At 55.2% G+C, this 16,434-nt stretch overlaps 1 protein-coding gene across 1 annotated transcript in view; it reads right to left on the reverse strand.

Annotated features, from left to right (window-relative positions):
* Window positions 1–2,042: 2,042 nt before the first annotated feature.
* CORO2B (coronin 2B) overlaps window positions 2,043–16,434 on the reverse strand; it is a 62,553-nt gene continuing 48,161 nt past the window's right edge. Inside the window, exons 6-14 of the mRNA XM_064157870.1 lie at window positions 9,909–10,058; window positions 9,428–9,592; window positions 8,033–8,149; window positions 7,843–7,947; window positions 6,952–7,048; window positions 6,344–6,456; window positions 5,317–5,407; window positions 5,060–5,199; window positions 2,043–3,781 (exon numbers count right to left, since the gene is read on the reverse strand). Coding sequence (XP_064013940.1) covers window positions 3,650–3,781; window positions 5,060–5,199; window positions 5,317–5,407; window positions 6,344–6,456; window positions 6,952–7,048; window positions 7,843–7,947; window positions 8,033–8,149; window positions 9,428–9,592; window positions 9,909–10,058 — 1,110 coding nt within the window. The 3' untranslated portion in view covers window positions 2,043–3,649. The remainder of the gene's footprint in view (window positions 3,782–5,059; window positions 5,200–5,316; window positions 5,408–6,343; window positions 6,457–6,951; window positions 7,049–7,842; window positions 7,948–8,032; window positions 8,150–9,427; window positions 9,593–9,908; window positions 10,059–16,434) is intronic.

Raw genomic sequence — 16,434 nt, forward strand, 5'->3', positions numbered from 1 at the left:
GTGCAGGACTAGATCTCATAGCCCCCAGGTGAGCCCAAAGCTACAGGATCAGGGCTGGTGCAGGACTACATCTCATAGCCCCCAGGTGAGCCCAAACCAGCAGGATAAGGGCTGGTGCAGGACTAGATCTCATAGCCCCCAGGTGAGCCCAAAGCTACAGGATCAGGGCTGGTGCAGGAGCAGGTCTCAGTCCCCAGGTGAGCCCAAAGCTACAGGATCAGGGCTGGTGCAGGAGCAGGTCTCAGTCCCCAGGTGAGCCGAAACCAGGTGATGCAGCAGGGCCTGGCACCCAGCTGCATGGAGTTCCTGCTCCATGGGGTAGGCTGTAGCAGAGCAGGGAATTCAGTGCTAAGATGGGATGGATCAGGTGCCCTCCAGTTGGCCCTTTCTGCTTTAAATAGCAGGCAGATGGTGCAGGAGGAACCATCAGGAAGAGCTCAGGAGAAGGGAAGATGCAAGAGAAGCAGGGAGCTCCTGCTTGAAGGGTTTGCCCTGGAGACTGGAGGCTTTTGGTGAATCCCAAATATTGTAGCAGCCACCAAATACTCATCCAGTGCCACCCCACGGGTCCACATCCTGCGTCTCAAGCTGTGCTCCTCACCTGCAGCAGCAGCAGCAACTGCCTGGATTTGTGCTGATGCTGGCAGATATGCTAATTGCCTCATTAATCATCACCACCCACGGCCTTAATTGGGCTCATTCCACAGCAATGCAAGGGGGAGTTGGAGAAACCTTGGCTCTTGCCTTCCAGGAGATCGTTCAGCACAACAAACCCAACTCCCCCTCCCTCTTCCATGGAGATCCTAAGACATAAATAACCCCAGTCAGGACCAAGGCACTGCAGCTCTGCAAGTAGCAGCTGAGATGAGCTTCAAATGGCATTTTCTTTTCCTTCCCAGTGAGGCACAAGGATCCCAGGAGTCTCCCTTCCTGCCACCAAGTGCTCCATCAGGACGTTGAAGGATGCAAAGCTGAAAGCTCTCCTTCCATCTGGGCATTCTGCTCTCCTCCAGCTGCAGGGTTGCTGCTTTCACCTGTTAATCCAGGGGCAGCCTCAGCACGGCTGGTTGGTAAGCTGGGGGCAGACTTCTGAGCAGGGCCTGTGGTGACAGCACAAGGGGTGATGGTTTCAACTGAAAGAGGGAGATTCAGACTGCAGAGAAGGGAGCAATGTTTGACCCAGAGGGTGGTGAGAGCCTGGCCCAGGCTGCCCAGAGAGGTGGGAGCTGCCCCGTGCCTGGAGCCATTGCAGGTCAGGTTGTTTGGGGCTCTGAGCAGCCTGCTCTAAAAGCACAGAATCGTTTGGGCTTGAAAAGAGCTTTTGAGATAATGTCCAACCATTACCCCAGCACTGCAAGGTCACCATGGCCCTCAGCACATCATCTCCATGGCTTTGAAACCCCTCCAGGGCTGAGGACTCCGTCATTGCTCCGGGAATGACAACCCTCAAGGGGGAGAAATTGTTCCTCATGTCCAACCTGAACTGAGTGCTGGGCCCAGTCCTGTTCAGTATCTTTATTGATGGTCTGGACAAGGGGATTGAGTCCAGCATCAGTAAGTTTGCAGATGGCACCAAGCTAGGAGCAGCTGTGGAGCTGTTGGAGGGTAGAAGAGCCCTGCAGAGGGACCTGGACAGGCTGGATGGGTGGGCAGAGGCCTTTAAAGGTGTCTCCCAACCCAAACCATTCTGTGATGCCACAGATTCACCTTCAGCTGCTTCTCTTATCCGATACAATGCCCCCAGCAAGCATCTGTCCCCGGCACCACTCACGTTGTAGAGCCAAATTCATCCAAGCTGACCTGGGGCAGCTCTCAGCATCTTTTTCCCTGCACAATCAGGACTTCAACATCCCTCTCCTCTCCTCCCCCACCCCAAGCTCCATGTAGCCATCTCACAGCACTGAGCTGAGCCTCTGGCCTTTAGGAACCTGCCAGCCCAGGGGCAGAGCAGCATAATGAGCAGAGGACACCAAAAATGTCTGCTTTCAGCTCCCACCTCCCTCATGCACAGTCCCTGAGAGAAGAAAAGGAGCTGGTGAGGGTTTGGTATCTTGAAAACATTTTATTTCCTCACTATTCCATGGTAGCATAAATAATGGAGAACGACAGCACATGGCAGGTGGGGAGGGAAGGGGCCACAAGGTGAAGTCAGGGCGAGGAGGAACCATTGCACAGGCAGTGCCAGGCAGCTCAACAACTGGATTTAGTCAGCAGACAGAGATACCAGCAGTCCCTGGTGTCCTCCTCCTCTGTGCTGCTGGCCTGAGCCACAAACAGCTCTGCTTCTATGTACATGCTGCACCCAGCCAGCGCCCACTGCTGACATCCTTCACCCCTCACTATCTCTTGGGGACCATATGGGAGAGCTAGGTGTCAGCCTTCTCCTCTCTCTATCTCAGCGGACCCTCAGGGAGAGCTGGTGACATCCTTCCCCACTCTGTATCTCAGGGGACCCTCAGGGAGAGCTGGTGACATCCTTCCCCGCTCCACATCTCAGGGGACCCTTGAGGAGAGTTGGATGCCATCCTTCCTGCTTCTCCACCCCTTGGGGTGAGCTTGGTGACATCCTTTGCCTCTCTATATTCCTTGGAGAGCATCAGGGAGAGCTGGGTGGCTTATTTCCCCCTCCTCTATCCTTTGGAGTGAGCTGGGTGACATCATTCTCCTCTCTATCTCTCAGGGACCTTCAGGGAGATCTGCTGACATCCTGCCTCTCACCTTAGCTCCTGCAGACTTACAGGGTGAGCTGGTGACATCCTTCCCCTCCTCCTATCTCTTGGGACCCTTGAGGAAAGCTCAGAGACACCTTTCCTCTCTCCCTGTCTCTTGGGGACCCTTGGGGTGGGCTGGTGGCATCCTTCCCCACTCCATATCTCTTGAGGACCTATGAGGAGGGCTGGGTGATGTCCTTCTCCCTTCCCCATTCCTTGGGGTGAACTGGCTGATATTTTTCCCTTCTCTCCATCTCTTGAAGACCCTCAGGGAGAGCTGAGTGGCATCCTTCCCCTGTCCCTGTGGCACTGGCATGGATCCCAGTGGCCAGGAGGAGTGCAAATCCCCCTTGGGTTAGGGGGAGCAGCCTCATTTTTGTGAGGAGGGATTTGGGTGCGTGTGCAGGGATGCACACGCAAAGCAGCTCCCTTCCCTGGGTCACAGCCTTGGGCTGCTCACAGGCTGCCCCTACCAAAGCCTAACCATACCACAGCCACCACCACCACCACGGGAAATGGCCTTTTGTGTGGATGAAGCCCTTCCCACCCCTCCCAGTTCCAGTTCTGTCCCATTTCTTTTGCATAGGAAAACAAACAAACGCAAACGAACAGCAGTGAAGCATCGCAGCGGGGAGCAGCCACCAGCTGGGCTGCCCTGTGCTGCTGGATCCCAACGGAGGGGACGAGGCTCATCTACTTACTCCAAGAGCATCACCAGGGCAGGTGGGTCCTCCCCCAGCTGCCTCTCTCTCATGCAGTAGCTTTCAGTTCTGGAGGCTTTAGTGCGAGGCAAGGCTTGGGAGGACGAAGTTCCAGTTAGCGAGTGGGCTCTTGGCAGGTCAGCTGGCTTGCGGGTGGTGGTCCGGGTCAGGTGGGGACAATAAAATTAAAGAGCAAGTATAAACAAAGAGAGTTTATTTAGAAAAGGTCCCTGGAAGTTAATTGTTCTTGGGGCTGTTCCTCAGGTTCTTCAGCTCCAGCTGCAGCTGCCGCAGCCGGATGTCCTTCTGCGCCAGCTCGTCCTTCAGCCGGCGGATCTCGTCCTGCTGCCGGAAGAACATCCGAAGGAGCTGGGTGGGAAAGAAGGAGCTGGATGGAGATGGAGGGATCCTTGCTGGCTGCTCACCCCTTTGGGGCTTCACAGAATCCCTCCAATACCAGCATGGTGGGGTTGGAAGGGACCTCTGGAGGTCATCCAGCCCGACTTCCGTGCTCAAGCAGGGGCACCCACAGCAGCTTTTGCAGCATTGCAATGGCCAGGAGGGTTTGGAAGCTCTCCAGAGAAGGAGACTCCACAGCCTCTCTGGGCAGCCTGCTCCAGGGCTCCAGACTCTCACACTAAAGAATTTTCTCCTCCTGTTCAGGTGGAACCTCCTGGGTCCCAGTTTATGCCCAGTGCCCCTTGTCCTGTCACTGAGCACCACTGATAAAGACTCTGGCCCCATCCTCTTGCCCACCACCCTTTAGCTCTCACTGAGCACTGAGCAGTTCCCCTCTGGGTTCACCAGCCCCAAGGCTCTCAGCCTTTCCTCCTCAGAGATGCTCCAGGCCCCTCAGCATCTTTGTAGCCTCCACTAGATCCTCTACAGTAGTTCATTGCTTATCTTGAACTGAGGAGCCCAGAACTGGACACTCCTGCATACTCTTGCCAGCTCCTGGAGCTGTTTTGGGGCCATTCCATAACTCAGCTGCTCCCATGGATTCAATCTCCCACGCTCAGCCTGAGTCTACCCTACACATGCAACCAGCAAACTGAGCTGCAGCAAACCAAATTCCTTCTGAGTCTAAGTGCTGATGTTTCTCCAGCACCTCCCTGTGTTGTTCCTGGGCAAGATTTTAATGCAGAAAATAATTGAGGAGCTTAACATGGCTCCATGGTTAACATGGAGCAGGATCCTCCATGCTATGGGGTGACCTCACTTAGGGTGTAGAAGGAGCGGTGCAGAGTGGTGGCTTTCCAAGCTGCACCCAGGAACATGGTACACAGGGACCTGGGGGGACTCCTTGTCCTCCTCCCATTAGCCTAGTGGAGAACAAGAGGACACAGCCTCAAGCTATGCCAGGGGAAATTTAGGCTTGAGGTGAGGAGAAAGTTCTTCACTGAGAGAGTCATTGGACACTGGAATGGGCTGCCTGGGGAGGTGGTGGAGTCGCCGTCCCTGGAGCTGTTCAAGGCAAGGTTGGACGTGGCACTTGGTGCCATGGTCTGGCCTTGAGCTCTGTGGTAAAGGGTTGGACTTGATGATCTGTGAGGTCTCTTCCAACCTTGGTGATACTGTGATATATCAAGCTGCAGCCCCCCAAGCAGTGACCATCTCCTCTCGTTCCCCATGCCCATGCTGCCTTACCTCGTTCTCTGTCCTGGGTGGCACATTCTCCAGCAGGTCAATGCCATTGACCACCACACTCTTCTTCTCCCTCACTGGTGCCTTAAAGACGATCTTGGATGTCTTCTTGTAGCCCTCCTTCAGTGACATCAGGATGGGATCTGAGCAGGGCAGAACAGATGAATGGGTCAGGGGGGAACTGAGGTCCTGTCCTTCTGCCTAGCTCTTTGAGGGGGCTCTGTGCTGCCCACCCAGCGTGACACCACCAGTGGCTTTACCTCTGTTCACCCCACTCAGCCATTCATCAGGGGTGAGGGCTGGCTCCGTGCCTGGGGTCATTGGGTAAATGTCCTCTTGGTAGGTTTCTGACTGAAAAACAGGGGAAAAGACAAGCAACAGCCTGTGTGAACCTGCTGAGATGGAACCACACGAGCTTGGGCTTCCTCAGTGCCCACAGCAATGGCACCTGGGCATATGAAGAACTGGTGTTTGGGATGGGCTCTGCAAAGCAGCATGTGGAGGGAAATCTCAGAATCCCAGCATGGTGGGGCTTGGAAGTGACCTCTGGAGATCACCCAACCCCCTTGCTAAAGCAGGATCACCCACACCAAGGTACCCAGGGTCACAGTGTCCAAGTGAGTTTAGAATCTCTCCAGAGGAGATTGCAACCTCTCTGGGCAGCCTGCTCCATGGCTCCAGCACCCTCACACCAAAGAATTTTTGTCTTCCTGCTCAGATGAAACCTCCTGGGTTCTATTTTTGTCCACCATTGCCCTTAGCCCTGTCACTGGACACCACTGAGAAGAGTCTGGCCCCATCCTCTTGCCCCTCGCCCTTTTAGCTCTTGCCAAGCACTGAGCAGATCCCCTCTGGGGCTGCTCTTCTCCAGGCTCACCAGCCCCAGGGCTCTCTTTCCTCCTCACAGAGAAGCTCCAAGCCCCTCAGCATCTTAGTAGCCTCCACTGGACTCCCTCCAGTAATTCCTTGTCCACCTTGAGCTAAGGAGCCCAGAACTGGACCCAGTCCTCCACCTGTGGCCCCAGCAGGGGCAGAGCAGAGTGGAAGGAGAGCCTCTGTTGACCTGCTGGCCACATTCTTCACACACCCCATAATTTCCTGAAAGCCTCCCTGCTAAGCCTTGCACAACCCTCAGGTGTCCCACACCTGGCAAGTGTAATGCCTGGGAGATCTAAGAGCCAGCAATCAGACTGGTCAGCGATGTGCTGCCAAGCAGGGACATCTCCACCCCACTGCTCTGCTCTGGACTTCCCTGGGCAGCTCCAGCCCAGAGCCCAGGGCACTCACCCTCCTGGGCACGATCATGGAGATGGGTTCGATCAGCCCCTTGAGGGTGATGAGCTTGTAGAAACGAAAGACCTCGCAGGCCGACACGTCCAGCCCGTACTTTGGCATCACCCCTGTGGAGAAGAAGGCACAGGGCATAACTCCTGGGTGCTGCAAACCCTGGCACCCTTCCACCTCCCCAGCATGGACAACCTCAAGAGGTCCTCGTGATCAGCAGACCTAGAATCTTGCTGAATGAATTTCTGCTGTCACCCTGAGGCTTGGACCTGGGCTACACCAGTGGCATCTGCAGGGATGCTGGGAAGAAGAGGAGCAGCTTTTATTCAGGACAAGTCCCAGGAGCCACGGAGTGATGCCCCCTGGCAAAGCTCTGGGCACTGTGTGACAGCAGGAATGTCACCAGGCACGGTTCCAGCCCCAGCCTGGCAGAATCAGCACAGGAAAGACAACACAACAACCTGAACGTCACCCTGCAAGCCCAGTGCTGATGCTCTAGAGCCAGCACAGCACCCAGCAAACCCTTCGACCTGCAGCACCAAATGAAACCCCTTCCAGCACCCACCTTCAGCACACTGCAAGAGCAGGAGCAGCAGCCCAAGCAGCCTTACCCAGTCCTTTCTGTGGAGCCGGGGAGCGGAACTCCATCAGGTAACTCAGGTAGGGCTTTTCCGAGCCGATCTCGTAGTACCGAATGTTGCCATCGCCCTGGGAGTGAAGGTGGGGATGAGGGATGGGCAACATGAGCTTGAACAAAGACCACAGTGACAACCTCCAGCCCACCCAGCCCTGGGAAATGCTGCAGCCCCGTGCAGCACCTGCTGAGGTGCTTCCCATCCCTGCAGCAGTGGTGGGCACCCCTCCAACCCGGGTTTTGGTTGCCAGAGAGCTGCACAATGCTTTGCTTGGGGCTGAGCAGAGCCTTGCTCCCAGGATGGTTCTTCTCCATGCTGTTCGGTGAAGAGAGGTCCCTTTGCTTCCCATGGAGATCATAAAGTCATAGAATTGTTGAGGTTGGAAAAGACCTTTGAGGTCATGGAGTCCAACTCTTACCCTAGCACTGCCAGGTCACCACTAAACCGTGTCCCTCAGCACCACATCTCCTTGGCTTTGAGCCCCTCCAGGGACAGGGACTTTGCCAATGCCCTGGGCAGCCTGAGCCAGGCCTTCACAACCCTTTTGGGGAAGAATTTGCTCCTCATCTCCAACCTAAACCTCCCCTGAGGCAACTTGAGGTCATCTCCTCTGTCCTGTTGCTTGTTCCTTGGGAGAAGAGACTAATCCCCACCTGGCTCCAACCTACCTTCAGGGAGTTGTAGAGACCCAAAAGGACTCCCCTCTTCACCTCTCCAGGCTGAGAAGGTTCCTCAGCCACTGCTCACACAACTTGTGCTCTAGACCCTTCATCAACCTCATTGCCCTTCTCTGGACCTGCCCCAGCACCTCAATGTCCCTCTTGGAGTCAGCTGCTGGAGCTGCAGGACGTGAAGGCCACCCTGTACCTTGCCAGCCAAGTACAACATGTGCGTGTCGGCATCGTAGAAAGGGAAGAGGAGACCTGAGAGCCCATCAATCTCCTCCTCTATCAGGGGCATGGAGAGGTCTTCCTGTGCAAGAAGACAAAGCACTTGATGAAACAGGATGTTGAGTGGGGGATCACAGAGCAGATGGGCTGGGGCTTCCAGCACCCACCTGGTCCCAGAGAGCGATCTGCCTCGTGTTCCAGCGCGACACCCCTGTCGTCAGCAGCCGCTTCGTGCTGCCCAGGAACACCACCCGGTTGACACGGTGGTTCTTGCAGCTGGCCTCCTGCAGGACAGCAGTGAGCTCAGCAGCAGCCCCAGGACCCAGCCCTCACCCCAAGAAAGCTCCTTCCTTGGCAGTTACCCTCACTTGATGTCCCCACAAAGCCCTGTCCATGGAGTTAGAATCATGGACTCACAGAACCAGTCAGGGTTGGAAGGGACCACAAGGATCATCTACTTCCAACCCCCCTGCCATGGCCAGGGACACCCTACCCTAGAGCAGGCTGCCCACAGCCTCATCCAGCTTGGCCTTAAACACCTCCAGCCATGGGGCCTCAACCACTTCCCTGGGCAACCCATTCCAGGCTCTCACCACTCTCATGCTGAACAACTTCCTCCTCACATCCAGTCTGAATCTCCCCACCTCCAGCTTTGCTCCATTCCCCCCAATCCTGTCACTCCCTGACAGCCTAAAAAGTCCCTCCCCAGCATTTTTGTAGCCCCCATTCAGATACTGGAAGGCCACAAGAAGATCACCTGGGAGCCTCCTCTTCTGCAGACTGCACAACCCCAACTCTTTCAGTCTGTCCTCATAGCAGAGCTGCTGCAGCCCTCTGAGCATCCTCATGGCCCTTCTCTGAGCACACTGCAGCATCTCCACATCCCTCTTGTGATAGGGGCTCCAAAACTGGATGCAGTACCCCAGGTGGGGTCTCCCCAGAGCACAGTAGAGGGGGAGAATCACCTCCCTCACCCTGCTGGCCACACTTCTTCTCCTGATGCAGCCTAAGATCTGGTTGGCCTCAACCCAACCTTGTTGTTGAAGGCCAGGTTGGATGAGGACTTGAGTGACCTGTTCTAGTGGGAGGTGTCCCTGCCTATGACGGGGGATTGGAACTGGATGAGCTTGGAGGTCACTTCCAACCTAACCCATTCTATGATTCTACGAAACAGCAGCTGTGTGCTGGCAGGATGGCAGCTGGTATGGAAGTGCCATGACTCAGCACCCATCTCCCCCAACAGTAGGTGCCACCACTGCTGAGAAGCCACCATTGTCCAAACTCTGGCTCTTTCTGGAATGTTCTGCTTCTTTCCTCCTGAATTTCTCTTCTTTTCCACAAATCCTTAATTAATAAAAGACCAAAAGGCTCCAGCTCCTGTGCCTGAGGTGAGCTCAAGCCCTCCTCATCATCTCCACCCCAACAGCCACCGGAGCCTGACACATGCAGAACACTGCAAGCATGCACAGCATTAGTTTTTACACCCTTCAGTAGGTTTCCTCCCCAAGATCTTCTTTCCAACCCTCCCACCCCACGCAGACCCCCTGGCATGGACAAGGTACCTGCAGGACCCTCCCAGAGCGTGGCTCCACCACCCGCAGCTTCTTGTCCTTGCAGGTGGTGGCCAGAAGGCTGCCATCGGTGTTGAAGGACATGCAGAGGATGACATCTGTGTGGCAATCGATCATCTTCACCGGCTCCCCGATGTCCAGGTTCCAGATGAGGACCTGTGGGAAGACAGTGAGGCTGCCCTGGTGTCTCTGCTGCTGGAGACCTCCTACCATTCCTGCAACCTCTGTGTCTGCTTTGGGCATTTAAGTACGTCCTTGTTTGGTACAAAATCATCCCCTTGTCACCCAGAGACTCCCTGTGTCCTCCTCCCTGCAGCAAAACACTCCTTATGATGGGGGCAAAACCCTGGCAGGAGGGAAGGTACCTTCTGCTTCAGGCGTGGTGGGACATTTCATCCCAGGATCCTGCCCTGGCTATGCCCAGGTAATTCCCACTCATGCTTTGTGAGGGCATCCCTGGGCAGTGGCTCACCTTGTAGTCATAGCCAGCACTGAAGAGGATGTTGTTGGTGGTGGGATGCCACTCGACGAGGCCAACGCGCCGACTATGGCCATACAGCTCCAGGACAGCCTCCGTCATGTTCCTCTTCAGGCCACCCTCTGGGATCTCCCAGATCCGCACCTGTGGGATGGGATGAGCTCTCAGATGGGTTTGGGAGCCCTGGAAGGACCCCAACACCCACCTAGGGTGTGGGTGGAACCCTGCTGTGCCCCAACACCAGCAGTCTCGTCCTGCATCCTGATGGATATACTGAGGTCAATCCAATCCCCTGCTGGGGGAGAGTGTGGAGAGTCCATCCCAGAGGATCTACAGGTACAAATATAGGCACTGTGGGTACTGAGGAGAAGGACCCAATAGGAGAAGGACCTGATGAAGGGGTCCTGGGGAAACAGGGCCAAAGATAAATCCCCTGGATGCTGTCAGCCTTGCTGGGAGCTGCTGCCCATGCCGTTTGGAGAACATGGCTGAGAGCGAGCCAGCAAAGCCTCTGCACTGAAGGTGCTTGCTGAAGAAAAGGAGATGATGTACTGGGATGGAGTGAGGCTTCTGTGGTGCCTTCTTTCCAGTTACACAGCCCCAGATAATGCAATCAAAATGTGGTTGTAGCTGCTTTCACCTCCATGGGAAGGTGAAGTGGCACATATTTGTCTAATATGCCTTGGTCTGCTCCGTGCTGAGCACCCTGAGCCCATCTGACCACCAGGTGCAGGGTCCTGCCAGCCCTGCAGCTTCCCAGAGGCAGCCAAAACCTGGCAGTGTACCTGTCCCTGGGGTCCAGGTAAAGAAATGAGCTTCCTGAAAGGATCCTTCCCAAAAAGCTGAGCTTTGTGCTCTCATCTCCCTCCCCTGTGCTCCTTGGCCAGCATTCACACCCTTCCTGCAGCCTCCATCAGTTGCAAACATATCACAGCACCTTCAAGTAACTCAGGAAAAAACCTCCCTGGGCTGCCTGTTTCAGTGCCTGAGAACCCTTTCTGGGAAGAAATTTCCCCTGCTGTCCAACCTGAACCTCCCTGGGCACAAGCTGAGGCTGTTTCCTCTTGCCTGTCCCTTATCACATGTGCGAAGAGACCAAGCCCCACCTCACTCCATCCTCCCTTGAGATAGCTGCAGAAGGTGATGAGGTCTCTCTCCAGTCTCCTCTTCTAAAGAGCTCCCAGATCCCTCAGCTATTCTTCATAAGACTGGTGCCCAAGGCACATCACCACCTCCTCCAGAAGCATCTCCAAAGATGAGCTGGCCTTTGGACAGCCACAGTGGCCAGGGCCAATGAGCTACCCCAAAGAACATCACTGAGTCAAAACAAAGCATTACCAAGACGTAGGCAGTATCTGGGAGGCCTGATCCTGCAGCCCCTTTGGTTGCTTCTCCCTCTCATCTCCAGCACCCCTCCTCCCCCAGTCATGGAACCATTAAGGTTGGAAAAGACCTCTAAGATCATCAAGTCCAACCCCACCATTTCCACTAAACCATGTCCCAGAGAGCCACATCCACAGGTTTCTTGAACACCTCCAGGGATGGGGACTCCACCACCTTCCTAGGCAGCCAGTTCCAACGCTTGACCACTCTTGCAGCAAAGAAATTGTTCCTTATATTCAACCTGAACCTCCCCTGGGGCAATTTGAGGTCAATTGCTCTCATCCAGGGGCTGGGTTACGCCCTGTTAGAGTTCACTGCAGGTGAAAGACTACACAAGGAGGGAGCAGTTTGCTGCCTGAGCCTGCACCTCTTGAGGTGGAAGCCACTTTATTGGGCGGTGAGACGTGCCGAGGAAGCAGGGTTGCGTGAGGGGCACGGGTAAGAGAGGCTGGTTTGGCTAGGAGGGATGATTTGGAGAGCATCAGCAGTTTTCAAACAAGGCACAAGATGAGGAAGGAGCCACACAAGCCTGAGCAGCCGGTGCTGAAGTTACGAAACAGGGAGTTACGAAACGGCTGTTACCAAAGCGCTGCATCCAGGAGGGCTCTCAGACAGCTCTGCGCAGAATCCCAGCGTGGTAGGCGTTGGAAGAGACTTCTGGAGATCAGCCAGTCCAACCCTCCTGCTAAAGCAGGGGCACCCACAGCAGCTTTTACAGCATCACAGTATCACAGTATCATCAGGGTTGGAAGAGACCTCACAGATCATCAAGTCCAACCCTTTACCACAGAGCTCAAGGCCAGACCATGGCACCAAGTGCCACGTCCAACCTTGCTTCGAACAGCCCCAGGGACAGCGACTCCACCACCTCCCCGGGCAGCCCATTCCAGTGTCCAATGACTCTCTCAGGGAAGAACTTTCTCCTCACCTCCAGCCTAAATCTCCCCTGGCGCAGCCTGAGGCTGTGTCCTCTCGTTCTGGTGCTGGCCACCTGAGAGAAGAGAGCAACCTCCTCCTGGCCACAACCACCCCTCAGGTAGTTGTAGACAGCAATAAGGTCACCCCTGAGCCTCCTCTTCTCCAGGCTAACCAATCCCAGCTCCCTCAGCCTCTCCTCGTAGGGCTGTGCTCAAGGCCTCTCCCCAGCCTCGTCGCCCTTCTCTGGACACACTCAAGCATCTCAATGTCCCTCCTAAACTGGGGGGCCCAGAACTGAACACAGTACACAATGGCATGGGGGGGGGGGTTAGAAGCTCTCCAGACAAGGAGACTCCACAGCCTCTCTGGGCAGCCTGCTTCAGGGCTCCAGCACCCTCACTCCAAAGAAGTTTCTCCTTATCTTCAGATGGAACCTCCTGGGTTCCAGTTTGTGCCCAGTGCCCCTTGTCCTGTCACTGAGCACCACTGGCAAGAGCCTGGCCCCATCATCTTGACCCCCACCCTCTAGCTCATGCTGAGCATTGAGCAGATCCCCTCTGGGGCTGCTCTTCTCCAGGCTCACCAGCCCCAGGGCTCTCAGCCTTTCCTCCTCAGAGATGCTCCAGGCCCCTCAGCATCTTCCCACCCTCTCCTGGACTCTCTCCAGGAGTTTCCTGTCTCTCCTGAACTGGGGAACCCACTACTCCAGCTGTGGCCTCACTAGGGCAGAGTAAAGGGGGAGAAGACCCTTCCTCGGCATGCTGGCCACACTCCTCCTCATGCACCCCATTGGCATCCTTGGCCAGGAGAGCACATTGCTGGCTCATGGTGACCTTGTTGTGCTCCAGCACAGTACCACACCAGAGAGGTACTCACTGCTGAAGGAATGAGGTGGTCAGCCCCAGGAGGGACACCCTGGGCAGCCTTCACATGGTGTCCTGGCTCTCTGCACTATCAGGGTGGGCTCTAACAGGAGCTGCCTCTTTGTCTTCCACTGTGTGCCTAGCATGAAGAGTGGTTCTCAAAAGTGTCCTGCACCCACACCCCACTGGAAATCATCCCTGAGACTCTCCAGGGCAGGATCAGCTCTGCAGCTGCTCCTCACAGAGCTCCATCATTCCTTGTGTCTTCAAAGAACAGCAGGCTAAGGCTTGTGGCAAGCTCTTTTAGGGAGGTTTCCCCATTTCCAAGGCCTCTCTGACCTCAAAATAGACATGTTGGAAACAGTTGGAGAGCTAACATTGTCCCAGTGCCAGTGTAGGCATAGCTGGAGCTAACCCAAAAATCACAGTGCACAGAGAAGAATGATGAGCCTGAAGCACCTACACAGGTTGGGCAATTCCCCTTCTCATCTTTCCACTTTGTTGCTCCTGTCCTTTGAAAGCTCATCCCTAAAAAGGCCTTCCCAGCATTTCAGCAGCTGGCAGCACCATGGTGGGGACCAGCAAAGGAGCAGCCCTGCTGCTAATTGTCCTGCCGGGACTAGAAATGAATGAATGGCCTCAGCAACCCGTGGGAGAGCACCAGGAGAGGACATCTGCCCTTATCCATGCAGGAACAGAGAGGTAGGGGTGGACAAAGTCAGGCTGGGAGGGGTTACAAGATGGATTTCAAGCAGGGTGATGAGATGGGTGGGCTGTGAGTGATCCTCCTCCAGCAAGGCAGCATCAAACCATGGCTGTCAAGACCCTCATCATGTCCTTGGAGATTAACCCACAGTGATGCCCTAGGGACAAGGTTACACAGGTTGTCCTCTCCAGGTAGGGCACCGTGGAGGAAAGAGAAGACAAGAGGAAATGGGCCCAAGTTTGGGGTGGCAGAGTGTACAAAGGAGATGAGTGCCCCTCCCACTGTCACCCCAGTTTCCTCTGAGCAGTGTCCCCTCTAGGGCAGCTTTTAGAGTGTCAGGGGGAGGAGTTGGGTGCCACTCTCTGTGTTCCACCTACTGTCACCCCATTGTCCTGTTAGTGTCCCCTGTGCTCTGTGTACTCTGCAGGATGAGTTTGGGGGTGTGGAAGATTTTGGTGTCCCCTCAGCATCCCTTTCATGTTCCCTTGTGTCCCCTCAGTGTCCTCCCAATGTTTCCTTGTATGCTCCCAGTGTGCCCTTCGTGTCCTCCTTAGCGTCCCTTGCACAAAGCCTTTTTCCCCTGGATGACAGAGCCTTTGGGATGGGTTTTGTGTCCAGAGAACACAAAAGGAGAAGGATGCAACTAAGAGCTCCATAAAGATGAGCTGCTCTGTGGTCCCCCGGCCTGCAAAAGGGACTTTTGCTCCTGTCACTTGATGGATCAGGCCACAAGAGCAGTTGCAGCCCCTGAGAGCAAGAAGGATTAATAATAGCACTGCTGTTGGGCTTGCAGAGGGGAAAAAGCAGCCAAGCCCTGGTTGTGCACAGATGTCCAGCTGCTCTGTGGCAGGGGCACAGAAAGAGCAGCGTGGGGGCCAGAAGTGACATGAGGACAGCACAGGGGCCAGGCATGCTGAGCAGCAGCTGGGCACTGGCACGGTCTGCTCCTTGCCCTGCACCAATCACAGCATCCTGGAATTGTCTGGGTTGGAAAAGAGCTGTAAGGTCATAGTCTAACTCTACCGAGGCTAATGCTAAACCATGGCTCTCAGCACCACATCTCTGCCTCTGAAACACCTGCAGAGATGGAGATTCCATCACCTCCCTGGGCAGCCTGCTCCAGGCTTTCCAGAACCTTTTCAGTGAAGGAGTTTCTTTTAATGTCTGACCTAAACCTGCCTTTTCCTCTCACTCTATAACTTGTTCCTAGGGAGAAGAGACCAACCCCCACCTGACTCCCAACTTTCAGGGAGCTGTAGTGAGCCAGAAGCTCTCCCCGCAGCCTCCTTTTCTCCAGGCTGAACAACCTCAGTTCCCTCAGCTGCTTCTCACCAGCCCTGTTCTCCAGACCCTTCATCAGCTTCCTTGCCTTTCTCTGGACCTAGTCCAGCCCCTAATGTTCTTCTTGGAGTGAAAGCCTTAAAACTGAACCCAGTAGTCAAGGTGTGTCCTCGCCAAAGGTGAGTACCGGGGTAGAATCATAGAATGGGTTAGGTTGGAAGGGACCTCAAAGCTCATCCAGTTCCAACTCCCCACCACAGGCAGGGACACCTCCTACTAGAACAGGTCACTCAAGGCCTCATCCAACTTGGCCTTGAACACCGAGGGAGCAGCCACAGCCTCCCTGGGCAACCTGTGCAGGTGTCTCACCACCCTCACTTTCCTAATATCCCGTTTAAATCTCCCCTCTGCCAGTTCAAACCCATTACTCCTCATCCTGTCATTACAACACCTTGTCAATAGTCCCTCCCCAGCCCTCCTGTAGGCTCCCTTCAGATACTGGAAGGCCACTTCAAGGTCTCCTTTGAAGCTTTCTCTTCTCCAGGCTGCAGAGCCCCAGCTCTTGTAGCCTGCCCTCATAACAGAGCTGCTGCAGCCCTCTGAGCATCTTTGTGGCCCTACTCTGGACTCTCTCCAACAGTTTCATGTCCTTGTGTTGGGGGCTCTAGAACTGTAGACAGGACTCCAGGTGGGGTCTGAGGAGAGCAGAGCAAAGGGGCAGAATCCCCTCCCTTGCCCTGCTGCCCACACTGCTCTTGCTGCAGCCCAGCACACAGTTGCTGTCTGGGCTGTACACTCTGCAGGCTCCTGTTGAGCTTTTCATCACCCCAGACCCCCAGGTCCCTTTCCTCAGGGCTGCTATGTTGAGCTTTTCATCACCCCAGACCCCCAGGTCCTTTTCCTCAGGGCTGCTATGTTGAGCTTTTCATCAGCCCAGACCCCCAGGTCCTTTTCCTCAGGGCTGCCTCTCAGCCATTTGCCATGCAGCCTGTATCTGTGCTCAGGATTGTGCCCATCCAGGTGCAGGACCTCACACTTGGCCTCAGCCCATCCTCATTCCTGAGACAGTTGAGCAATTGCCAGCCCCAAGCCCCTTTCCCACATTCCTGGGTATACAAAGTAAAGGCAGGGGTTGCTCAGAGCTGCACAACTACAATCATAGAATCACAGGACTGTTGATGTTGGAAGAGACCATTGAGCTGATGGAGTCCAACCACTGGCCTAGAGCTCACCATCCCATCACCAATGCTAAGCTACTAACCACTACATCACATCCCTCAGCAGCGCATCCAAACGTCTTCTAAACCCCTCCAGGGAGAGTGGCTCCACCACCTCCCTGGGCAGCCTGTTCCAGCACCTGAGAACCCCT

The sequence above is a fragment of the Pogoniulus pusillus genome, chromosome 17, assembly GCF_015220805.1.
Source record: "Pogoniulus pusillus isolate bPogPus1 chromosome 17, bPogPus1.pri, whole genome shotgun sequence".
In the NCBI taxonomy this organism is placed as follows: Eukaryota; Metazoa; Chordata; class Aves; order Piciformes; family Lybiidae; genus Pogoniulus; species Pogoniulus pusillus.